Source organism: Gopherus evgoodei, chromosome 17, assembly GCF_007399415.2.
Source record: "Gopherus evgoodei ecotype Sinaloan lineage chromosome 17, rGopEvg1_v1.p, whole genome shotgun sequence".
Classification (NCBI taxonomy): domain Eukaryota; kingdom Metazoa; phylum Chordata; order Testudines; family Testudinidae; genus Gopherus; species Gopherus evgoodei.
Window position 1 is genome coordinate 17,102,924 of NC_044338.1, and position 23,828 is coordinate 17,126,751.

At 37.3% G+C, this 23,828-nt stretch overlaps 1 protein-coding gene across 2 annotated transcripts in view; it reads left to right on the plus strand.

Moving 5' to 3' along the window:
- The window catches only part of ZZEF1 (zinc finger ZZ-type and EF-hand domain containing 1), an 80,961-nt gene that overhangs the window by 8,003 nt on the left and 49,130 nt on the right, over positions 1-23,828 (plus strand). For both annotated transcript variants that reach the window (XM_030536344.1, XM_030536345.1), the window contains exons 2-19: positions 745-889; positions 2,557-2,751; positions 3,591-3,762; positions 4,623-4,822; positions 6,003-6,213; positions 10,125-10,241; positions 11,574-11,752; positions 13,427-13,525; positions 14,745-14,836; positions 15,800-15,948; positions 16,475-16,586; positions 18,246-18,458; positions 19,130-19,230; positions 19,628-19,797; positions 20,953-21,086; positions 21,998-22,068; positions 22,491-22,605; positions 23,308-23,467. In XM_030536344.1, coding sequence (XP_030392204.1) covers positions 745-889; positions 2,557-2,751; positions 3,591-3,762; positions 4,623-4,822; positions 6,003-6,213; positions 10,125-10,241; positions 11,574-11,752; positions 13,427-13,525; positions 14,745-14,836; positions 15,800-15,948; positions 16,475-16,586; positions 18,246-18,458; positions 19,130-19,230; positions 19,628-19,797; positions 20,953-21,086; positions 21,998-22,068; positions 22,491-22,605; positions 23,308-23,467 — 2,635 coding nt within the window. The remainder of the gene's footprint in view (positions 1-744; positions 890-2,556; positions 2,752-3,590; positions 3,763-4,622; positions 4,823-6,002; positions 6,214-10,124; positions 10,242-11,573; positions 11,753-13,426; positions 13,526-14,744; positions 14,837-15,799; positions 15,949-16,474; positions 16,587-18,245; positions 18,459-19,129; positions 19,231-19,627; positions 19,798-20,952; positions 21,087-21,997; positions 22,069-22,490; positions 22,606-23,307; positions 23,468-23,828) is intronic.

The window sequence follows — 23,828 nt, forward strand, 5'->3', positions numbered from 1 at the left end:
TGTTTTAAATGTATAAAGAACAGTATTTAATATAAACTTTTATAATTTGCATACATGTACACTAAGATCAGCATACTGGGAAACTGGAAATTGATCGCTTGAATAAGAAATGGAATCTTAAACACCTATTCACTTCTTATTTTGACTTTGTGGATATTTTTGCCAATTTATTTGGATGTAATGCTTAGTTTAGGAGCACAGTGTGTAGTGGGAACTGTTTAAAAAGTTTCTTCTGTTTCTAATAGTATTTCCCTTCTTAAATATAGGAAACATCTCTGAAACCTTTACTATCTCAAGAAGTTCGTTCCGGTTTGAAGGGCACTCACTGTAAATTGGGTGTGGTGATAGTGAGTGATGGATTTTTGTGGCAGTGGGGAACTGGCTTGATCTCTTAATCATAGCAGATTGACAGAGTGTTCCTGTGAACCCACCCTATTAGGAGGAGATGCTGATCCTGCTGGGAGATGTTAAATGGTCCTGCTTGACTCTCTGTTGCAGATGGCTTGTTATCCCCCTAAGATATAACTCATTAATTGATTTTGTGGGAGAACCACATAAATGCCATAGAATTAACTGGCATCTGTAATCGGCTAAGTCACATTTCCTGTTGCCATGAATTCAGTTTTGCAGGAAATGCTGATTTTTCTTTAATACTTTTAAAATGTTCTTTTGTTCAGAATATCGCATACAGCCATTCTTTTTCTGTTCGGAATAAATACCAATCTTGCTTCATCTTTCATGTAGGCCTTTGCACAGTTTGATGCTGAGGGAGATGGCACTGTGGATGTGGAGAACATGCTGGAGGCCCTCAAGAATTCCAGTGGAGCCAATCTTCAAGGGGAACTTAGTCACGTAATCAGACAGTTGCAGGCTTGCTCTCTTGTTCCAGGTGAGAGAAGAGGATGAGGAAACCACTGTCCTCCCCATCCCGCCCCCTCCTCCGCCCCCGCCCAGGAGGCTATCACAATAAACAATGTAATTTAGTGGTTTTAGTCCTAAATCTGTCTCCCCAAACTGTTAACATTTCCTCATATGAGAAATGGAAGTGAAGTTTTTGAAGACTCATGATTTCCCAGAATTACCAGCAAGCTAGCTTGCATTTTTACATTTTTTTTCCTCATTGTGAGTGGGAAATTTCTTAGTTTTATATAGTTGAAATCACAGATAGAAAATAAGTTCCTCATTGAATTTGGCCATCACAGAGTGATTTTTCTGACTAATGGCATGTACTTGGCAATGCCATCATCGCACTTGGTAATTGAGATATCCTATCTATCACTCCATCTGTCTACGTCTGCAGTCATGTCATCCATTCTTTCACTACCTAGCTCTCTTTGTATAACAGGCAGTGAAAGGACCCATTAGCTACTATAATTGACTCTCTGATTTTTGTTTTCAGTACTGATTAATGTGCATAATTTGCATACAGTAGAACCTCAGATTTACGAACACCTCAGGAATGAAAGTTGTTCGTAATTCTGAAATGTTCGGAACTCCAAACAAAACTTTATGGTTGTTCTTTCAAAAGTTGACAATTGAACACTGACTTAATACAGCTTTGAAACTTTACAGAGGAAAAATGCTGCTTTCCCTTTTTCTTTTTTATTTTATGTTAAACACAGTACTGTATTTGCTTTTTTTGTGTGTCGTTGCTGCTGTGTGATTGCGTACTTCCTGCTCTAAAAGAGGTGTATGCTTGACTAATCAGTTTGGAACTCTGGGGCTTGTAACTCTGAGGTTCTACTGTATGTTTTATTTTCCTGAGTTAATTCAAAGATAATCATGACTCATCAGTAAGTTTAGCTTTCATACTGCTTATAGTAGCTCAGTTTGTACACACCTAAAGTAAATATAGTAAAGGTATTAGAGAGAGAAGTAAAGGAAAGATAGTAAGAAGGATAATGTATATCAGAGTTTCTTCTGCATATCTTCCAAATTTCAGATGTTTGAAACATCTGTCACTTTCCAGACTTCAGCATCCTAAGGTTTTAATAGAGTATGATCTGTTGCTTAACTTTCTTCACAGTTGTAATTATCCTTCTCAAGAAGTGCTTGAGGTAGATGTGATTAATAGGACTAGACAAGCAGCTTTTCGTGCTGGCTAACAAAGAAGAGTGAGAGTGTCTGATTCTGTCCACCAATGTAGCACGCTGTTCAAGTCAAATCAGTGTTACCAAGTTAGCATTAGAATCTAATAGATCAGTATTAAAGTAAATGCACTGGAGCCCTGTTAAAGTCATCATGCTGTTGACGGAATAACTTTTTAACCTGAGACATCAAAATTGAGAATTTAGAATCATAACACTTGTCAACCCATCCAAATCATTGCAGTGACAGAAACGTATTTGTGTTCTTATGCTTTTCCTAGTCAAGTTTTAAATGTCTTACGCTTGCACCATTTCTTCTGGAAAACTCTTCCACAAGCTGATTCATTAGTTGATTTAAATGCAGCTGATCAGTGATAAGATATTGTGATGAGGAGAGAGGGGGGTGATTGGTTGCTGCAGGGTGAGGTAGGTGATACAGGAAACAGAAATAACTTCTATGTCTCTTTAGGTTTTATTGACATATTTTCTGAATCGAAAGAGCACCTTGGTCTTCATGCGTCAATGATACTGAGATTCTTGCATCGAAACCGCATTTCCAGTACTGTCATCCCATACCCAGTGTTGGAGTACTTCAATAATATTTGTACTATGCGGTCTTCAGTGCTGAAGGATTCTTTAGATAGGCTTCTACTAAAAGAAAAGGGTATGTGAACTTGCTAAAATTTTTCTAATGATATGGTTGTCATAACTAGGGCTTGAAGTAGGAATTAAAAACAACAGCAACAACAAAGCCCCCTAACCTCTTTATAAACTTCTGCTGGAAGTGACTTCTGAGGCTGACACACATTTCCATCTGAACATTTTCTAAAGCAAATGGTCATGTAGAAAAGAAGTCTGTTAACTTATTGGCTATGTGTTTTCTGTGGTTACACAAGTGGCATATTGTATTAGAATTTGAGTAAGACTGGCACTACGTTAATAGGTGTTGGACACTTCAAATAAAAAGCTTTCTTCACTTGTTAAATTTTTATCTTGACTTTATAAATTTTCTAGTCTTCCATACTTGATTATTTTCTCCAAGTTAAAAGAATCAAGTAGAATTTGTGCAGGGAAGCAGTGAGCGCTGTTCCCTCTCTAGAATGACTGGCTAGGCTTTCCTCATTTTGTTAGTTTGCTTTTTTTAACCATTTGCTCTCATGTGTTATAATAATATCCTCTGACCGTTTTTTTTTTTTCAATGTAAAAGACTATGGTAAAAGGTAATGTCTGTAGAACTCCAGGCAAAATATAGAAATACTTCACATCAAGAGTGATTGATTAAGATGAAGCCTTGGAGCACACTTAGTGTTCTGCTCAAGTGTAATGATGCTTTGCTATCTTCTGTTTTAAATATGGAACCCACTTGCAGAGAATGTTTTACAGAAGCTGTGAATTATACCTTCAATACTTCCTGTTTTGGGATACTTGATTTCTTTTTGTGTGTAGTATTTGTTTATAAAAGTCCTTATCAGTGACTTACTACTTTTTTCTGTGTCTTTACAGAATGCTCTAGTGATCTGAATGGGAACCAAGAAATGGACAAACTCAAAACTGTCACAAAGTGCTATACTCACATAGAAACCTCATCCAACTCTGCTGACATTGACAAGATGACTAATGGAGAAACCTCATCCTTCTGGCAGTCAGATGGGAGTGCTCGCTCACATTGGATACGGTGAGTAGCATAGTAATAGGCACCTGGATTTTAGGGTGGTCAGTCCTTAGGATTTACAGTGGGAGATGATTATTTTAATGTCACGGAGCTGTACCTTTGGGTAGTCTGACGCAAACATTTGATTTTTGGAGATGGGATACATCATCTTAATCTTTACATTGAGATGAAAAGCATTCACTTTGGTTTCAACTGGCTAAAAAGACATGAAGTTAAACCTTAAGGTTTTATATGTATTCCCCATTTGTTTTGGGTATATGGGAATGGGCTCAGGGGTTGTTGCTTTTTTATTTTTTGTTTGTATCTCTGGGATTTCTTAAAAGTTTTTGAGCTGTAATATGAACATTAACATACCTGTACTGGACAGTGCTTAAAGGAAGACCCATTATGTCACAATCTTGAAGTAACATGTATCACTGCTTCTGTAAACATGGACATGACATTTAATATAGAGTGAAAGATAAGTTTAAAAGAACATATAACATTCATATTGAATTGTAGTGTAAGTCAGTTACCAAATTTCTATTTGGTACTAGTATACTGTGGAAACTAAACCTGACAGACCTATTGTAGTACTGTTCTGCTTTCACACTTCTGTAATGGCCAAGATAGCACAGTAAAGATTGTGCTGAATGATGTAAAGTTTCAGGGCCTGATTCTCAGAGCTGACTTTTTTGTATTTATGGGCTCAAATATTAGTAGTTAGACAATGCCTGATTGAGGTACCTGGACAGATAAATGCCATTGCAGTTGCTTATGCTTGCAGAAGTGGAGGTTGGCAGAGGTTAGGCTGAAAGTCGAGCCCTTAGCTCCTAAAGAGAAGAAAAGAAAAAAATATGTCTTTCTCTCTCTCCATCTTACAGTTTAAAGATGAAACCAGATGTTGTTCTGAGACATCTGTCCATTGCAGTGGCAGCTAATGACCAGAGTTATATGCCGCAGCAGGTTACGGTGGCAGTTGGAAGGAATGCCAGCAATCTCCAGGAGGTCCGAGATGTTCACATTCCCAGCAATATCACTGGCTACGTGACATTGTTGGAAAACGCTAACATTAGTCAGATGTGTGAGTCATAAAGACACAATTGGTGTTTTCTTTTTTGCTTTCCTGAAAGTGAAAGACTGGGTAGCTTGCTGAAATTTGTGGTGTTCATACAGAGGCTTTTAGCTAAGCCCATGATTCCAAAAGAGTTTTGATTGTATTTCCTAGCCCACTTTACAGAATCTTTCTGCATAGCATCTGGTTTTAATTTTTGTTTAAGGTAAACCACTGAAATAATTCTGGATGCAGGTCCAGCATCTCACTTGGAAGATATGAGGACTTGCTGAAATATATATTTACTTATATAATGCATTTATAGTGACTTTTTTATGCAGTGCCACAATATGCTAGATGCTAGCATGTAGCAAAAATCCCACTTCTGGTTAAAAAACATACCTGAAAAATAAATTAGTGTAATTCAAGGGTTATATCTCACACCTATGTCAGTACAGGAGTGAGATGACTTTTGTAAAGTAACAAAAATATTTTAGACTTTTTGTTTACAAACTATATTTAGTGTAGTAGATCTGTGCCTGCCTTCTTGGAATAGACCTCAGTGACAATTTCTGAAGCTTTAATATCTTAGGTGAACAATGGTTTTGTTCAAAGGGGCTTTTTCCATTTAAAAAAAAATATTTTTTTCATAGCTTTCTGATGTGCCCACAGAAGGATTTCCTTTCTCAAAAATAACTCTGCAAGTATATTGTCTATGCAAAGGAACTAAGAAAACGTGTTTAAATACTTGTATTCTGGTTTTGAAATAATTTGCATTTCACTCTCATATGATGGAGGTGCCAGAGAGCCTTACCAAAGAAATTTTCCTTTGAGATATAGCTATCTGGTAAAATATTTGGTAAAATACATGGATTATTTGCACTTTTGGGGGATATTTTGTTTCATTTTGTCACATAGACTGTGACCCCACTTTTGTGTTACAGGAGCTGCTATTTCAGATAGTTGGTCATGTGAGTCCTCTGAAGCCTAAATTTTCCAAATCCATCTGTGCATATGTATGCTCACATGTGCAATAGTGTATGCACACATGATCACTTTCATACTGGGTTCTTTCGTTATACATTTTTGTAATGCAGATAGATCTTTAGGAAGTTCTTCTTCTGAACTTAATGATTCTCTTACGTCTATCCTGATTAGTAGTGGCTGGAAGAAATTATCTATTTTTTTTCTTGTTTGATCTTACCAACAGATGTACAGATAAACATCAAGCGTTGCCTTAGTGATGGATGTGATACTAGAATCCATGGACTCAGGGCTGTTGGCTATCAAAGAGTTAAGAAACTTGGCATCTCAGTGTGTGATGCTTCAGCTATCTGGTATTGGTCTTTGCTGACCTCGTTGGTAACAGCTTCCATGGAGACCAATCCAGCATTTGTTCACACTATCCTACAAAATACTCAGTAAGTACCAAACTTCATTGCGGGCTGTGATCTGGAGGTGGGGAAGCAGCCCCTCGCCCTCCCTGGTGCTCCTAAATGCACCGTCGTGATTGCTGGGGCCACCAGCAGGGGATGGGCCCTGTGCCCCTCTGGAGACATCTGGGGGACAGCACCAGAGGCTCAGGCAGACAGTGAATTCCCCACCTTCCCGGGGTGGTAGGGCTCAGAGTTGGGGCTCCAGCCTTGGGCTGTGGCTGTGCAGTGGCGGGCCCCAGGCTCTGGCTGCGTGGCTTTGGGCTCCCTCTCCTAGCTATGAGGATTCAGGTTCTGGCCCTCCGCTGCCTCCCCAAGCCATCAACGCTCTTCCCCCCCATCCCTGGCCCCTGCTGCCTTCCCCAACCCCCTATCTAAGGCTTAATTTGTCCCCTGGCTTGCTGTGCTGAGTTAGTCTGCTGTGAAAAGTGATACTTGTATGTTTATTGTCAGTTTTCACAACAGACTTACTAGTTAGCAATAAATAAATTTAAAGGATTTGGGTGTATTTATGTGCATATTTATTTGTTTTTCCTAAAGCTAATCAAGTATTTCAGGAAAAAATGTGAGTGTGGCCATTAGCAATAGTTGGTGGCTGCACTCTGAGGCTACCAAATAATTTGTCCTGAGAACCCCTGATGTATAATGTGCTTGTTTTACCAATAAATGGGTGAATGGATATTGGCAAGATACTTCTATAGTTAACTTTAATTTTCCATGACTTGTAGTATTCTCTTAGAAGCCTGGAATGAATTAATTTCCTATTTTCAACGTTGTTTACTATTTACAAATGTTGACTATATTCCATTTTCTTTATGAATGGAGCTTAATTTAATTTAGTTGTTTTTTTAATAGCCACTCATGTAGAGCCTTATCATGCCAAAATGTTTGTCTATGCACGAGCAATTAATGCCAGCACAGCTTTGGGAATTGCATTTGCAAGTAAAAGTCTGCTTTCAAGCCAGCACAGTTGTAATTTCTCAGGAACGGGGTAGTTCCTAAAGTAAAACAATACAGTTAAAATCCCAGGGATGTTCTTCATTGAATTGTAATTTGTAGTATAGACGAGTTGAGATATTTGGACTGTCATTCCTGATAGTGTCCTTTCAGCCCACTCAAGCTAATAATTATTCCCTGACACATTAGCTCAAAAAGTACAGTAAAAAGTCAGAATTAGGATCACTTCGGGGATGGAGGTTGTTCGTAACTCTGAACAAAATGTTATGGTGGTTCTTTCAAAAGTTTACAACTGAACATTGACTTGATATAGCTTTGAAGCTTTGCTATGCAGACAAAAAACGCTGCTTTTAACCATCTTCATTTAAGTGAAACAAGCACAGAAACAGTTTCCTTACCTTGTCAAATCTTTTGTTAAACTTATTTTTATGTGTTTATACAGTACAGTAATGTGTTAAATGTACTGTATTTGCTTTTTTTGTGTGTCTCTGCTGCTGTCTGGTTGCATACTTCCAGTTCCAGATGAGGGGTGTGGTTGGCTGGACAGTTTGTTACTTTTGTATTTGTAACTCTGAGGTTCTATGGTAGTCTCAAAGAGCACATAGTGGTTACTTCACATCAATTCAGATATTTTTGTAGCTTTTAACTGTGTTAATGTAGTCTGCTTAATTCGACAAATATATTCTTTTTCTTTCTTATATTCTTTGTTTCCCTAATGCCCAGTGCATATTGATATATTAATTACTCTGAAAATAGCCAATACCTATATAAGATTTTAATAATTTGTTAAAGCATCTCCTTTCATGGGAGAGAAGACTTCTAAATTTTTATGCCTTTACTATCCCAATAGCCATTAAAAATCTTGAATGTTTTTTGAACATATCCAGATATTTCTGGCACTAAAAAGGCACTGTGTCCCATGTGGTGTATGCAATGAGCAGTCTGCAGTTAAGCCATTTTCATGGATAGACAGCATCTGCCTTGATATGTAAGTGTCTAGATGTTTAGGTTTCTATTTAGGACTGTCACTCTCCTTCCAGAGCCTCTGTTTGTTGGCACACGTGGGAACAAGGTATTTACGTAGATGCCTTGATCCCATGAGTGAAAATATGTGGAGAAGACCCCCTGAAATACTGCAGTTAGTGGTAAGCAGCCCCTCCATCCCTGGTCTCATATCAAGGAGGCAACATAGCAAAGTAAAGTATTAAACTTCTCCCATGTTGATGAATAGATTTTTATACAGTGGCAAAAAGGAACTAAACATATTTTGCCAGGTATATGACAGGCAAAAATCTCCTGTAGCTGCCTTGTTCCTTCTGGTCAGTGTGGTGGCATGTCCCACCTTGATTTTTCAGGAAGGATTTTCATTTTTGTTTCTCTTCAAAATTCCTACCTCCCAAAGAAGGTTTATTTCCATTAATATTATGCAGAATATTTCTGGGCTGTGTTAGGGTATTTACAGTATTTCAGTGCAGGCATTCCTTTTGTGGTGACTGGTGGTTTGGCAGAGTAATGTTTCCTTGAATAACTGCCAAACTATCATGTGCTCTATGACTTCAGGGTTTGAAATCTTACTAAAATCATAACACAACCACAACAGTTTTATGGCATTCTGTCTCCATGTGGGTTTTAAAAACACCACTACATCACATGACAAAATCCTTGAAAACTTTACCTCTAATTTGCATAGTTTATCCTATACACAGACTTTGAAAACTCTGGTATACGTTTGAGTAACTTTATGCATGTCAGCAATTCCATTGAAGAAGTTCTTCAGGTGCAAAACATTTTCCAGGATTGGAGCCTTGCATTTTATTACCTTCTAGATATTCATAAAATGACACCCTGTGAAGCGTTTTGTACAAAACGGCTTTTCTGTGTAGCCTAAACCCTGAGCTAGACAATGTACAGTCAGAAAATAATTCTATATAAAAAATAAAATGATCATGAAACTAAGGCCTATTCTACATTTAGAAGTTGTCAACGTAGCAGCTTAGGTCAGAGATGTGAAAAACCTCAACCCTGACCCAAGTAGCTATGCCAACCTAACCCCCCGTTTAGATACAGCTATGCTTTCATCAGCGTAGTTACTGTCATTCAGGGAAGTGGTGTTCTTATACCAACAGGAAAATAGCCTTCTCTGATTAAGTCTACACTACAGGGTTATGCCCTACTAATTAGGATAACATAGCTACGCCAGTATAGTTTGGATAGTGTAGACAAACCCTAAGTATTGAGAGCTTTTAGGATAGTATTAATAATTAAGACTCTGGCAGCCTGTCCTTTCTAAACTTCCAGTTTTCAGGGTCTTACAACTCTGCCATAAGAATTCATTTCGGCCTAGACCAGAAAGTGCTCCTTTTATGTGGAAGTAGTGAGTAAGCAGAAAAAATACCCTCACTGGTATATCAGTTTGACTTATGGAAGCAAATAAACAGATTTTATTACAGTTTTGAAAGGTTTTCTTTGTATTGCTGTTTTGAAAGAGAAGCTATTTTTGCATTTAAATGAATGTGTGCACATCATTAGTTCTTAATAAGGGACTGCTACTTTTTGTTTTAAAATATGTGTCAAACATGGAATTACTTGGTGTTCTTTTTAGGTAGGAGTTCATAGGATTTTTCATCAAAGGGTTTTGTTGTGCTCTAGCTCAATATGCTTCCAATTGCAGGGTTGAGGTTTGTCTGATACTTGCACAGCCTCTTTAATTTTAAAAAAATCCATGCCCTGCTTTCTCCATCTAGAAGCCAAATGCTTTGCATTTCTAATGCAGGAAGAACATTAATAATGCACCCCACACAATAGAGAGCATCGCCCTAAACACGGAGATCCAGCCACATAAGCATAAAGATTGAGTGGCTCTTCCTTTTTCGAATCTTCTGTCTCTTCAGTTCTGTCTGACTTGAGTTTACTTCTAATGTCTTGCTCTTTTCCTTTTGTAGGAAGGCATTGGAACACATGCCACCACTGTCCCTGACGTCGGGTTCTACAGACTTCTCAAGCTTCTTATCTCCCAATGTTTTTGAGGAAGTAGATAGTTTTCTCATAAGAATAACCAGGTAAATCTCATTAGCATACTTGCATGGTAAGAAAATGATATAGAGTAAATGGGTACTGCAAAAATAGATTCCATTTGTCATATTCCTCTTTTGTTGTTCTTGTTTGTTCCTACATTGACAAACTCAAAGATAAATATGAAAAAATGGTTCCTCGGCTCCTCAGTTTGAGCATTGAGCTGACCTAGAAGCAAAAAGCTTATTCCTCCATCTTTGGCATAGAGTTGAGGTATATTTAATGTTACGTTGGTGTGACATTAGTTCTGCAGTGAAAACTGTTTATGGACCTTTGAAGGAGTTAATAACATTTTTCTCCTTTCTTCTACTGAGAATAAATTCTAAGAGATTAATTCAAAATGTGAGTGTTAGAAATAGTGAAAATCTGGTCTCAAAAGCAGTCATGAGGTACCATCTTTCAGCCTATTTTTTTCTTCTGCTTTTCTTTTTTTTTAATTTTTATTTTTTTTTAACCTTTACTGCTGTTGTAATAAGGAAGTATATTGCCATCATTAATAGTTTTTTAAGGAATTACTTTGGTATGTAGACCAACATGATTGGCCCTGTCCTGCTCCCACTGAAATCAGTTGAAGTTTTGCCACTGGCTTCCTTTCGTTTAATCTACTTTTTTTTTTTTTTTATAAATGATTAGAAATGTTTACATGTGATCTGGTACTAGTCAACCAGGTCTTAAGTTATAAAGAAAAGGACCTAATATATTGCAAACATTAAATTTATTTACATAAAAAGCCTCCAGTGTTAGGTATAAGCACATTTCCCACACAAGTGACTTAGAGACATAGTATAACAAAACTTCAGGCTATCGGGTCTGCCTGAACCAAGTTATTGGGATGTGAACGTTTGTGTGTCCTCCTAGCTATGTGGGTGTACAGAAAGTAGAGTGAAATTTGGAAGAAATAAAGAGAGCAAATGTAAGGGAATGAAATAAGGGTGCCAGATGGAGGCTCTAGACTGAAGTAGAGTGTACTACTGAGAATGTACTCTTAAAAGAACATTATAACAAAAACTCAAATACTGAATTCCTGTGATAAAGTGAAATAACCTTTTTTATCTCTTAGTTTTTAACTAGATAAAACATTTTCAATGATTCTGTATAAAAGAGTGGATGATTCATCCAGTGTTGATTTCAGCAACTGGAACAGGACAACTAGCTATCAAGTTGTTACAAACAGGTGGCTTAAATATCTATATAAATAGGCCACATCATAAGTCACTGGTATTAATTGAAATAATTGATATACTGTTTCATGTACTTGATTATGAAATTGCAGGTTTCTTTTCTTATGTATATTTATGCATGGTCTTTTTATCTCCTAGTTGTTATGCCACTCCAGAGGTTGAACTTACATTGTTGGCTTTTGCCCTAGCCAGAGGGAGTGTTGCTAAAGTGATAAGTTCACTTTGTACTATCACTGATCATCTGGACACACGATACAAGGCTTCTTCACTCATCTCTTCCATGGCAACTGTTAGACAAAACCTGCTTTATAAATATGGTAAATATTTCAGGGACATCTTTAAATGCTACAGAGAAAGAGCGAAAGTGTGTACATTCACATGCAAGAGAGATCCATCATAGACAGCTTTCCAAATTGTCTGTGTGTAAACTGGTTGTTTGATCTTTTAATCAGGGCATAAAAGGATTTTATTTTAATGAATAAGCTGAAAAGAAAGGTATATCTCCTAAAACAGTACTTGCATCAGAGCAGTGCTAGCACTCGAATTTGATATCCTTGTGATCCTTCCAAGAACCAAAGGTTATTTCACCTTGGAGAAGGAAGTCTGTAATCCTGCGCTCAAGAAATGCATAGGCAGTTGGCTCAGTAGTAAGATGATAAAGGTGTTTGCATCTCTATTAAGTTTATCTAGTGGTACTAGTCTTTATCTTCCTACAAGTTCCTGAATTTTTTTTCTCTGTCCAGTTTTACTGAGAGTAGAATGAAATTTATTTATAATTTGTTAATGTTTTTGTCATAGCTGAATCACATGCATCTGACGAAGTGGGTATTCACCCACGAAAGCTCATGCTCCAAAATGTCTGTTAGTCTATAAGGTGCCACAAGATTCTTTGCTGCTTTTACAGATTCAGACTAACACGGTCACCTCTCTGATACTGAATCATGTAATGTAACTCAGACCTAAGTACAATTCTTTTGTTTTCGTTTTCAGTAAATAAACTTACCTAGATGTTTGTTGTAGGTTTAAACATGAACCTGGTCTAGCGTAAGGCAGTAAAATGTTTTTCCAGGGGTATCAACTTAAGCTTTACTTCTGTCAGATGTGCTTTAACCTCTGTAGTTACAAATAAGGTCAATATGATTGAAAGTGAGGGGGTTTTATTGTTTGGGGATTTTTTGTTTGTTTTTGGAGTTTTCAGTTTGTATACATGGCTCATTTAAGAGTATTTTGTGTATGATCAGTATCACCATTTCCTTCTGTGTAGTCAGTTTCCCTTTTGTTTGTTTGGATTTTCACTCAACATAGAAAGAAAAACATTTTTAAATAGGAAAATGTGATTGCAAACCGCAATTAGCATACAGACTTAGCAACAGATATATAGTACCAAAAATTATTTTTAATCCAATTTTTTAAAATTGACCATCTCAGATTAATGGTATAACTTTAACCACTTGTCTCCAGTCCTGAATTACTGGATATTCTTAGCAGGCATGCAGCTGTGAACCTAATGTAGAAAAATACTTTGACCAGACTCTGCTGCTGGTTCTGGTTTGTGACAAATGTAAACGTGTTTATGTATAAAATATTGTTACTACAACATTATGTTCAGAAGTGTGGAAAGTCACTTTTGTTTCCCACAGCATCTGTATCTCTGGCTCCTCATACAATAAAAGTGATAGTGTTATTTCATGTGCTGTGAAAACTTTATTTCAAAATGTGTGTTTTGACAGTCCTCCAGCTGTAACAATTCTTAATTTTTTGTCTTTGTACACTTAAAATTTCAACTATTATGTTGCAATAATATGGATTTTGCATTTGTTTCCTTTTGTATAAGGTAAAAAGATCCTGTGGTGGTGTGATTATTTATTTATTTATTTTTTCTTAATTTTTTTTACCTTCTCTCTGTGTAATGAATTTAGAATGCCATTGACAAACAAGCTCTGTATTGTTTGTTTTATAGCTCTGATAAACATGTTGATTTGCTTGTTCAGGAAAACCGCTACAGCTAACCCTTCAGGCATGTGATGTGAAAGGAAAGGAAGATAAATCAGGGCCTGAAAATCTCCTTGTTGAGCCATGGACAGGGGATGGTAAGTGTATATAGTCCTTTTCTTTATGGTTTCTTGTAGTGGTTCAGATCTGTACATTTTCGCACTGATTGACAGTTAAAAAAGGAACTAGGGTAGACACAGTGCTTCTAAATTGTAATTCTCATTCACAGGGAATTTCTCTTAGGAACTGTTCCTTCCCCTAAAACAAGTTAGGTATCTTAGGTCAGCTTATTTTGGTTCACTGCCTGAAAGTGAATAGCAGGCTAGTGTGAAAAACTTCATAGCAGAGCAGCATTTTATTCTGAATCACTAGGGGCTTCCCAAACACTGATGGAGGGATGGAAGAGAAAATCATATAGACAATCCGTGGGTGGCTGAGTACTTGGTTTCAAGAGTCAACAATCCTTTAATTGTTGATGTCTATCTTAGTCAAAATGTTCTTAAAATCAGAAATAACAGTGTAAACGAGGCAGTAAATAATGCTTTGACTTGCAGAGCCAATGTGCACTTCTCTGGAACGTTGTTTGAGATGCTTAGCACACAACATACTTGGGGGCATGTAAATTGTGCACTGTAGAGGTGGCATATACATTGGAAATCAGTTTGTCTTTCTTGGGGTTGTTTGCAGTCAAAGTTTGGGATGTTTGCATTGAAAGGTTCTATTTCTTCCATTTCTTCAGCCTCTAGCTGAAGTAACATTGCCCTGGCATTTTGCCCTTGATGCCACCGTTTAAACTTCAGGATATTGTAACAAAAGGAGGGATTTATAGCTCATGTTCTTCTGAGGTTTTTCTTTCATTTAAGAGGAGGTAGAATGGTCTTGATAGTGTTATTCTGGCTTTCGGAAAAGCTGTCATTTAGATAAGTAAACACTGTCATTCAGTGGTCCCAATAACATTCGGTGGGAGTGACTTTTCACTAAAACTTTGCAATTGTAGGAATTATTTCCTGTTACTGATAGCGCAGTCCCAGGAGAGACTGTGACTGTGAAGATTCGGTCCTGAGGAAGGATATACTAACACAACAGTGTGTTGAATGTGCGCCTTTTGATACAGCATCATCTTTTATAAGTAGAATTACTAATGCCAGCATTATAATTTGTTATTTCATTTGGACTCTCAGGTCTCATTCACTGGCTGAATCTTTGCTGTAGAACAGAGCGCTGGGTTTTGTTTTACTCCTCTCATTATAATTCTGTATCCATTTATTTTAAGGTGACAATCCTTTAAACCTCATCCTGTTTCCATTGTTCCTTTAGGTTTTCTTACTGAGACTGGAAAGACCAGAGCAAGTATCATTCTTTCTTCGGGAACTGAATCTTCATTCCAGGTGACACAAATTAGAATAAAGGTAAGGAACTTGTTTGCATTGTTCAAGCAGATTCTTGTATTAATGCTTTTTTCCTGGTGGTGGAGTTTAGATAGTTATTCACCTTTGAATGTACAGCTTTGTGATTAATTTGCAAGAAATTTGAGTGACAGCAGTTTGTTTTGTTTTGTGTTTGCACGAGTCACAGGAAACTTGCACGAAAAGAAAAATACAAATTTCCTCTGGTTACAGAATGCTGCCACACGTGTACTCTGTAGAGCATTCCTTCTATTTTATCTTGCGTCTGTCTGTATCTTATTCAGTCCAATGAGGTATTTCTAGTTCTTGTGCATGTAGTATAATGCTTGCCATGTATTTAAACAGCAACATTACTCTGGTGTGGAGGTAAAAACTTATGTCCTGAACATTGGTAGAATCTCATAGCAGGAAGGAAGCTGTGATGAGGTTTTTACAGCTTGCTTTTCTGTTGTTGAAACTATAGCTTACTGTCCCAAAGCATGTGTGCATGCTTTTTACTGCCCACCTGAATTGAGGATGACTAGACTCTTGTGCTTGTAAGTTCTCATCAGTTGGAGATGGAGGAGTGGGCAGTATCTCAACTGTTCAAAAATTATAGTGCAATGATACTTGGATACAATTTAAAAAAAAATGCCACCGCTTTTTGTGTAAAACAGCAGAAAAGCAAATTGAATCAAGATGCAGACTTTTTCTTTCTTGCTTGGCTCCAGATGAGATGGTGGCTAAAATGAAACTTAGCTATGAGTTTGAGACTTAAGCTTTTAGAGATGTTTAATCTTTCTGAAACATTTCCTGTGTCATGTTCCTTTAAAACAAAGAAAATAAATAATATGATTCTAAAGAATCACAGATCAATTTTGCTGGTCTCTAGTTTGATTTGAGTAACTCTTCTTTACAAGCAGAAACATCATTTTATTGTTATCCTTGTTTTCTCTGTGTTGCTCTAGCATTATGTTCTCCTTTCAGGTTCGGAAAGGTGCTATTGGGGCCCAGTGTGGGTTGGTGTTTGCTTATAACAGCTCTTCTGAAAAATTTCATGCAGAGGAACATTTTAAAAAATTTGAAAGTTATGACAAGTGGAAGCTACAAGAATTCAGGCAATTTTTAAAAAACAGGTAAAGGTGGGGAGGATGGTAATGACAATTTTTTAAAAATAAACGTTGCAGCAAACCTTCTCTACCCTGTTATAAAAGTCAGAGTGTTGATGAGGTCGGAGAAGTCATTAACATTTCTTTGTGCTTACTACTGTAGCTGCAGATGAAGTCACTTGCCACTGAACACCTAAAGGTCTGCATTTAAAACTTAATCATGACCAGCCAAGGTTGAACTAAAATCTGTTTGATACTTTTGAGCAGCTATGTCTATACAGAATGCTGATTCCTAATAGCTGTATTGTTGCCTTTCTCTACAAGTATGCTGTAAAATTGTTGACTTGACTTCAAAAATAAAAATAAAAAATCTATGGCAGACATGCATTTGCTGGAGTCTGTGCACGTGAAATGTTTCTGCTACCTTTTTCCTAAATCTTTAATTTTTCTAACAGGTAAAAATAGTTGGGTAACATAGCAGTGGGGCAATCCCTAAGGTGTGTTTGTGTTTTTGTTTTTATTATAACTTTGGTTGATCTGCTTTTATCTGCAGAAGTGATTGTTCATATGATGAACTGGGAGAGGATGATCCTGTTGGCTGGTTTGAGGTGGAAGAAGAATGGGATGAAGTGGAGGTCAAAATGCAGCAGTGCAGAATTTCCCAAGTAAGTAATAATTAGAACAGACTGACTGAGGTATGAATGAGGAAATGGTCATCTTCAAGACCAGTTAAATAATCATCAGGTTTTTGTTACCAAAGAAGAGGCCTTGACTAGAGCTAAAAAGTCATAAGAACATAAGAACAGCCGTACCGGGTTGGACAAAAGGTCCATCTAGCCCTGTATCTGTCTACTGACAGTGGCCAATGCCAGGTGCCCCAGAGGGAGTGAACCTAACAGGCAATGATCAAGTGATCTCTTTCCTGCCATCCATCCCCACCCTCTGACAAACAGAGGCCAGGGACACCATTCCTTACCCATCCTGGCTAATAGCCATTTATGGACGTAACCACCATGAATTTATCCAGTTCTCTTTTAAATGCTGTTATAGTCCTAGCCTTCACAACCTCCTCAGGTAAGGAGTTCCACAAGTTGACTGTGCGCTGTGTGAAGAAGAACTTCCTTTTATTTCTTTTAAACCTGCTGCCTATTAATTTCATTTGGTGACCCCATTTGGTGAGAGCCATTGAAGCTACGGCCACAGTTTATTTAGATTTAGCATGGACATTACTGTCTCAAAAAAGTGTAGAAAGTTTCCACTCACTGGATTGTGTCAAGAGGATGAGTTCCGCTGTAAGCCGAATGATTAGAACATGAAACAAGTTGCACAATCGCTGTTCTTCATATATTCTAATTAGCTGACTTTTAATTACTACAAAGAAAAGACTAAATAACGAAGAGTCTTTGTGGCACCTTAGCTTATGCCCAAATACATTTGTTAGTCTCTAAGGTGCCACAGGGACTCCTCGTTATTTTGCTGATACAGACTAACATGGCCACCACTCTAAAATTAAAGACTAGATTCTGCAACCCTTATTCATGATAACTAGCACCTTGTTCCTTGAGTAATTCCATGGATTTCAGTGGAACTACTTGAGTACTGCACTACTCGGCATCTTAATATGCAGCACTTAAAAGTAAAACTTGTCTTCCAGTGCATGTTGCTGTTTCAGGTTCAATTTTAATTTGGTTTCAGGATCCCATATCTCTTCTTCCTGGGGAGAGGTGGCTGCTCAGGGACAAAAGTGAAAAGTCCCTGTTGCATAATGGAATCCAGAACATGCCATTTCCTTATTCAGTAGCTGTCTGTTATGCATGTACTGTACATATTTGTTCCCCAAATTTTGTGATTATAGGATTAAAAAATACCTTTGGACTCTGGGGATGCATTCTTCAATGGATAGGCTCAGCTTCAGGTTCTTTATACTAATGTGGAAAGAATTGCAAGTTAAATGCGTGTGTATATATATTTAATTTATATTGAATGTTTATCCCCTACTTGGTTTTTATTATCTAATGATTTTCCACTTGCAGGAAAACTTGGCACTATAAGATTAAGAAGTGGAATGCAGTTTACAAAATGAGTTAGATTGGTAATTAAATGCCTGAGTTTGCAAGTGAACATGGCAGTCACAGAACCCCCTAGTATGTAGCTCATATAGAACCTTCAGAATTAGTGTTTTACAAAAATGGGGAGTGGGGTGGTAGGCCAGGATACTGGCTTTGCCTGAATAATATCATAGGATCTTAAATGTTTGTGTGTCTCTTGCTCTTGAAATCAGAATTTATGAACAGCGCTTGTGCTATTTTTATGTCTCTATCCAGTATTTAATGGTGAAGTTCTTGTGCACAAGGCAAGACACAGCAGAGCGCCTAGGAGTTCAAGGCCTGAATGTTCTGGGATATCTTCGGCCTGTGGTAGGGGAGCCCAACAGAAGCACGAACTGTCTGAAATGCAAAGCAACAGATGACAGCATTTGTGGAACAACCCTTCTCCTGAAGACACTTCATTTCATCCAACAACTTGCACAGGACTTGGTATGTTTCTCGCCACCTTTGTTCGCTTCTTTAAAGCATGTGATCTTGTTACAAGAATAAATGGTGGTACACCGAAGACAAACCTAAAAGAGGCATTATAAAGTAATGTAGTGGCCAGAGAGCAAGCTCTAACTACATTCAGTGGTAATATGCAAATCATGAAACTTGAAGTGTCTGGAAAATGACTTTTAGTATACTAAGATTCCTTATAAAAGGGCTCTTAAATAAGTTAGGAATATGTCTTCTTTAAGAAAACCAGAACTGAACTGCGTTTCCATATTTCTCACACTATGATAAGTGGGATTAATGCTACATATATAAAAGTTCCACTACCTTTTAAATAGCCTCACTGCATCTCTTGGAATCATACAGGAGGATTAGAACAGGTGTACAGACTTGTTCTCTACTATTTGAGTGAGTTAGATTTGTGAGAAAGTTGGGACATACAAAAGGAAGTGAAAATTGTTAGTCTGATGCAACAAAAAGAAAAGCAATTGCTGGTTCATCCGAATGGGAGCCTGACCATGTTGTGTCCTGAGACTGGAGTGGCATTTCAGATGCAGCTTGATACTTCTTTCATGCTCCATATGTTGCAGTTTTCACTGTGTTTTTGTAAACGTGAATTGTGTAGAAAGTATTCTTCAATCTTGTATTTTCTTTGCCTCTTTTAGGTTCAACAGAAAGAAAGTGGATTAAAGTACAGATCATTCTTGGACTTCACAGGCCTTGACTTGCAACTTTTCTGGAATTTTTACAATAAACTACACCAAAAGTAGGGCACCTCCATCACAAAGTTAGCCATAAATATGTTTACATACAGTGCATTTTATTCAGCTGATGTTTTCTGCCATTAACCTGAAGTAGCCGATATTTTCCCTTCTCCCTGTTGTCATCTGGTTTTTTTAGCCATAAAGTTGCATAGATGCTTGTAACCTTTATGTTTCGGTGCATCAGGTTTGATTCCTGTCTAGGTATTAGGGGTTTGATTTTTTTTTTTTTAATTTTATTTTATTTTTTTTTTAATTCTTGGCTGTGTTTTCTTTACTCAAGAGGATCTCTTAGCGTCTTTCTCGTAGAGCAGAGACAACAATGCTTGCTTTAGCACAGCGGTGTGTGCTGGAAATGAGCTCTTCTAGTGAAGATTTTACTCTTGTTTGTTTTCCTTTTAGCCCAAGGGAAGAATGTCTCTTTGCCCAGACTGTGCTGCTACAGCTTCTTCAAAGCTGCTTCTCTGTGCTTACTGGAAACAATAAAACTATTAAATCTCAGGAAGCTTCTCAAAGCAAAATTTCTGGCCAAACAGAAGCTGCAGTAGAGCTCTACAGGCATTTGTGTGAAGGTTCGTTAATATTATGCTGTTGCTTACTAACTTTGTTGTTGTTGTTTTGTTTTAAAGTTTTATACTTGTGTCAACTTGGGTTTTGGAAAATACTTGTTCCAAGCTAGCAGCTGTTTGAGATTGTTGTGCTTTATTGCTATTTTTTACCAATGGATTTCGCTGAGAGTTTGCTTCTGTACTTTCTTTGAGCCTCTGATGAAGTGATTTTGCATCTGTCCTGATATGTGGCCTGAAAGTGGTTGCAATGGCAAATTATTTCAGTGGAGCTATATCTGCTTGCACCAGTAGAGAATTTGGTCCTTTGACTTCAGTACTGGAATAAGCAGAAGGATTAGATTTGTTTATATCGAGTATTTCTAACCACTCATCACTGTGCTAGAATGTATCCAGATGGTTGGGAAAGGACAAGTGAAATCTTGGCCCCGATGGCATTGAAGTTGATGGGAATATTGTCATTGACTTATTTGGAGCCAGTACTTTGCCTTATATATTTAAGTACAATGATTTCAATAACTAGTATACATAGTAGGAAATGATGAAAAACAAGGAATAGACGAATGACTTTGTACTGAGTGTGGTACATTTTGGAAGTTGTGTGTCTCTCTCCTCCCCTCCCCTCCCTTCCCCCGGCAGGTTTGACAGTTGGTCTTATAAATAAATATAACATTGAAGGGCCTGAAGTGAATAAAGTCACTTGAATCAGAGGTCTTCTCATAAGATCTTTCTTGCTAGACTTCAGAAGGCTTTCTCACATGTTTGTGTAGACAAGCCTTAAGTAACATGTAGGTTGCAGCAAGCTGGGTTGAAATCTATCCTTTATCTCATACACTCTAGTAGTTCCTTACTGCGCCTTTGATCCTACTCCCATATCAAAGTGGGGTAGATCAGAGTGCACTAAGGAACTGTTAGAGCATGTTAACAGAGTCCATATGGACAGTTGTTGCACAGCAGGCTCCCTCAATGTATATTTATATCCCAGCTTGTAGCAAGCTAAATGTTTTTGAAGATGAATCCTTACGTGTATGTGTGATGAGTATTTTATGTGCTTTCGAAAGACTAGTGACATGGAAAAGAAATAACATTTTATAGTTATTAAAGATATATACTTGGTTATTGATTTGAAATTGGACCGCTGTTTTCCTTTTTTATGAACAGTAGTGGACGTGAGTGATAGCAACTTCACACCCATGACTATGCTAAAGCAGGAAGTTAAGAACACATTGCTCAATGGAGCAGCTATCTTCTTCCCAGATAGACAGACCAGACGGGACCAGCTCTTCACCATGATGGTAAACCATGCAATGAGAAATTATTGCTTTTGGCTTTGTTAGAATTATTTTCTAAGGTAGAAAAGAAAGCAGGTATCAGTTTATCCCTCTCTTTTTCTTCACAATCACTTGATTCCAGATGAGGTGAGCTTGCTTTTACCTTTTCATAAAGTAGTCGTTTCAGTTCAGATGGTCTGTCTTAGAATGTCAGTCTTCAAAAGAAGGCTCTTTTATACCCTCAAAAATGACTGTTTAAAGAGGGAAACGTGGCATTGTGAAGTTCGATATTAGTGGTCTTTAAGTGATAGGCTCTGCTCACTTTACAAATAAATCTTGTACATATTATAACCCCCATTTTATGGAGGAGGAAACCTGAGGCACAGGATGTAGTGACTACGTATGTTCTAGTGTTCTGTGTGAGAACGTAAAAGAATACTGTTAAAATATTTTATATCCTCTTTTTCCTCATGATTTAGAACCTATTGGAATACTGAAAGTGTAAAATTCGTGTCCTGTATTTTTTTTTAACTCTTGCATGTGCATATGGGTCTGTAGGATTTCTTATGTGTGATGGGATACTACATTTATAGTATAAAATAAAGCACAGTAGCATTTAGAGAAGACACAATTAGGAGATACAAGGAAAAGTGATTTAAATGCCATTTTAAAATCAAGATTTGCTTAGTTGCAGAGAACTTAAAGATCCAATTTCAATGGGGACTGATTTTTTAAAAAAACGTTTACAAACCAAGGATACAGCTCAGAAAAAGGATATTTTTCATAATGAAACTGCAGACCAAACATCTCTTGGAGTTGTGCAATACTAATCCTGTAGTCCACAACAAGTATTTCCTGGTCCTGTCATTCTTTATAGTTCTTTGCTCTTACAAAAATTTTTTTTGTTTTAAACGTAAACCTCTTCCATTTCCTAGAAAAACATCACAGAACAGGAACATAAGCTATCTGTGCAGCTCACCTTCAGATCCCTGTGTATGTACTTCAGGTGAGGCTCTTTGATATTAAAAATAACTTTTCTTCTCTGATTATCTTCATCCTGCTGATCCTTTTCAATAATTCCACATTCTTCTGAAAAGAGATGCAAGTCAGCAAAATTGTTAATGCACTTTCTTCTTAAGAGAATAAAAATCTGTACATATTACTAATATTGACTGTCTCGAAAGACAATAACAAAAGATTGCCCAAGGGTAAAAATAATTACTGAGGCTGTGATATATTGCCCAGAGTCTTTTGAGTATCATTGTTTACTGTTTTGTCCTTGATCAGTTTTTTCAAACTACTGGATATTTGTTGTATCTTTAAAATACGTCCACACTGATAAATTTGTAGAACATTTGATTTTTTTCCTTCAGAAATTGTGTAAATGATCTCTGCAGATTATCATCACAACAGCTCTATTTTTTGCAGTGATCAGGATCCAGGTGGACTTTTATTGTTACCAGATAAGGAAGTTTCTGAGGACTTTGACATCAGCCAAGTGCTGTCAGTCATGGATACCCTTCTGCTGGTGGCAGCGAGAGAGGTAGCTATCCTTTGAGATTGTCTATTCTCACTTTTCCTTTTCTGCCTGCCTTTCTACAGTATGTGAGATGCTCTCAAAGGCATGTTGCACATGAAGAGTCTGAAACCTGTAGTTAACGAGACTATTCACATGAGTAAAATTAATGATGTATGGTGGTAGGATTGGGCCCTCACTAATTTTAAATGTTATGTTAAGCAGTAACAACATTTAATATTAAGAAACAAGGCACACACTGAATAGGTTGCCTAAGGGACTTTTTCCATAGAGTTCCTTAGTAACTGCCTTGAAGCTGTAAAAGAATTGAGCTAATGAAACCAGATTGAAGTGTGGGAACCAGTCATAGTACGTATTGTAGGCTGAAAGACCTGTGCTTGGGAAAGTAAGGACTTTTTCACATGTGAAAATAATTAGCCTATGTTACAGAATGTGCTGAAAGCCTTAACTGATTGCCCCAAATGTAGTTGTAACTACTTAAACCTGTTTGCTGCTCATCTTACTGAGTTACTAAAACAGCTTTCAAATATCACTTCTTTATGAATTTTTTTTTTAAGCACTGGCAGTTCATGTGTGACTGGTCTTTTGCTTTTCATCTTTTTTGCGGTGGATGGTGTATCACATAATCTGTCACACTGCAGTGCGTGGAATATCATTGATGTGTTATTGCCCTGCATGGGATATCATTGTTGTATTATTACTTTTCAGTGTGAAATGAAGATGCTGGATGTTGCCCAGCAGGAGAGTGGCACAGTGTTGGCATCCTTATTCTGGTCTGTACAGGGAAGCCTCCTTTCATGGTGCTACCTACAACTTAAGGGCAATGATGATACAGCCAAGAGTCTTGCCATGGAAATTCTTAAAAAATGTAAGTTCCAGAGCTGAGTCATGTCTAGTATATACAATAAGGCAATACTTTAAAATATCATCTCAAGAAGCTGATTAGCATTTTTATCTCTAGACACTCATAACGGTATCTGAAGCATCCTTATAATTATAGTGCTCCTAACAAATTTTGAAATTGGCCCAGAGCCATCTGGACCAATTTCCAGTAACCAGTATGGTTAAAGTTGTTGTATTAATGTTATGTCTGATGAGTCTGTAGAATCATGAGAAACTAATTTGGACCAAAAAGTTGACTGGCTATTGAATCTATGAAGAAACAAAATTTAGTTCCATTTTAGATATTTTTCCTTAGTTGTCCGTTATTAGGGCATCTTCCCTCCATC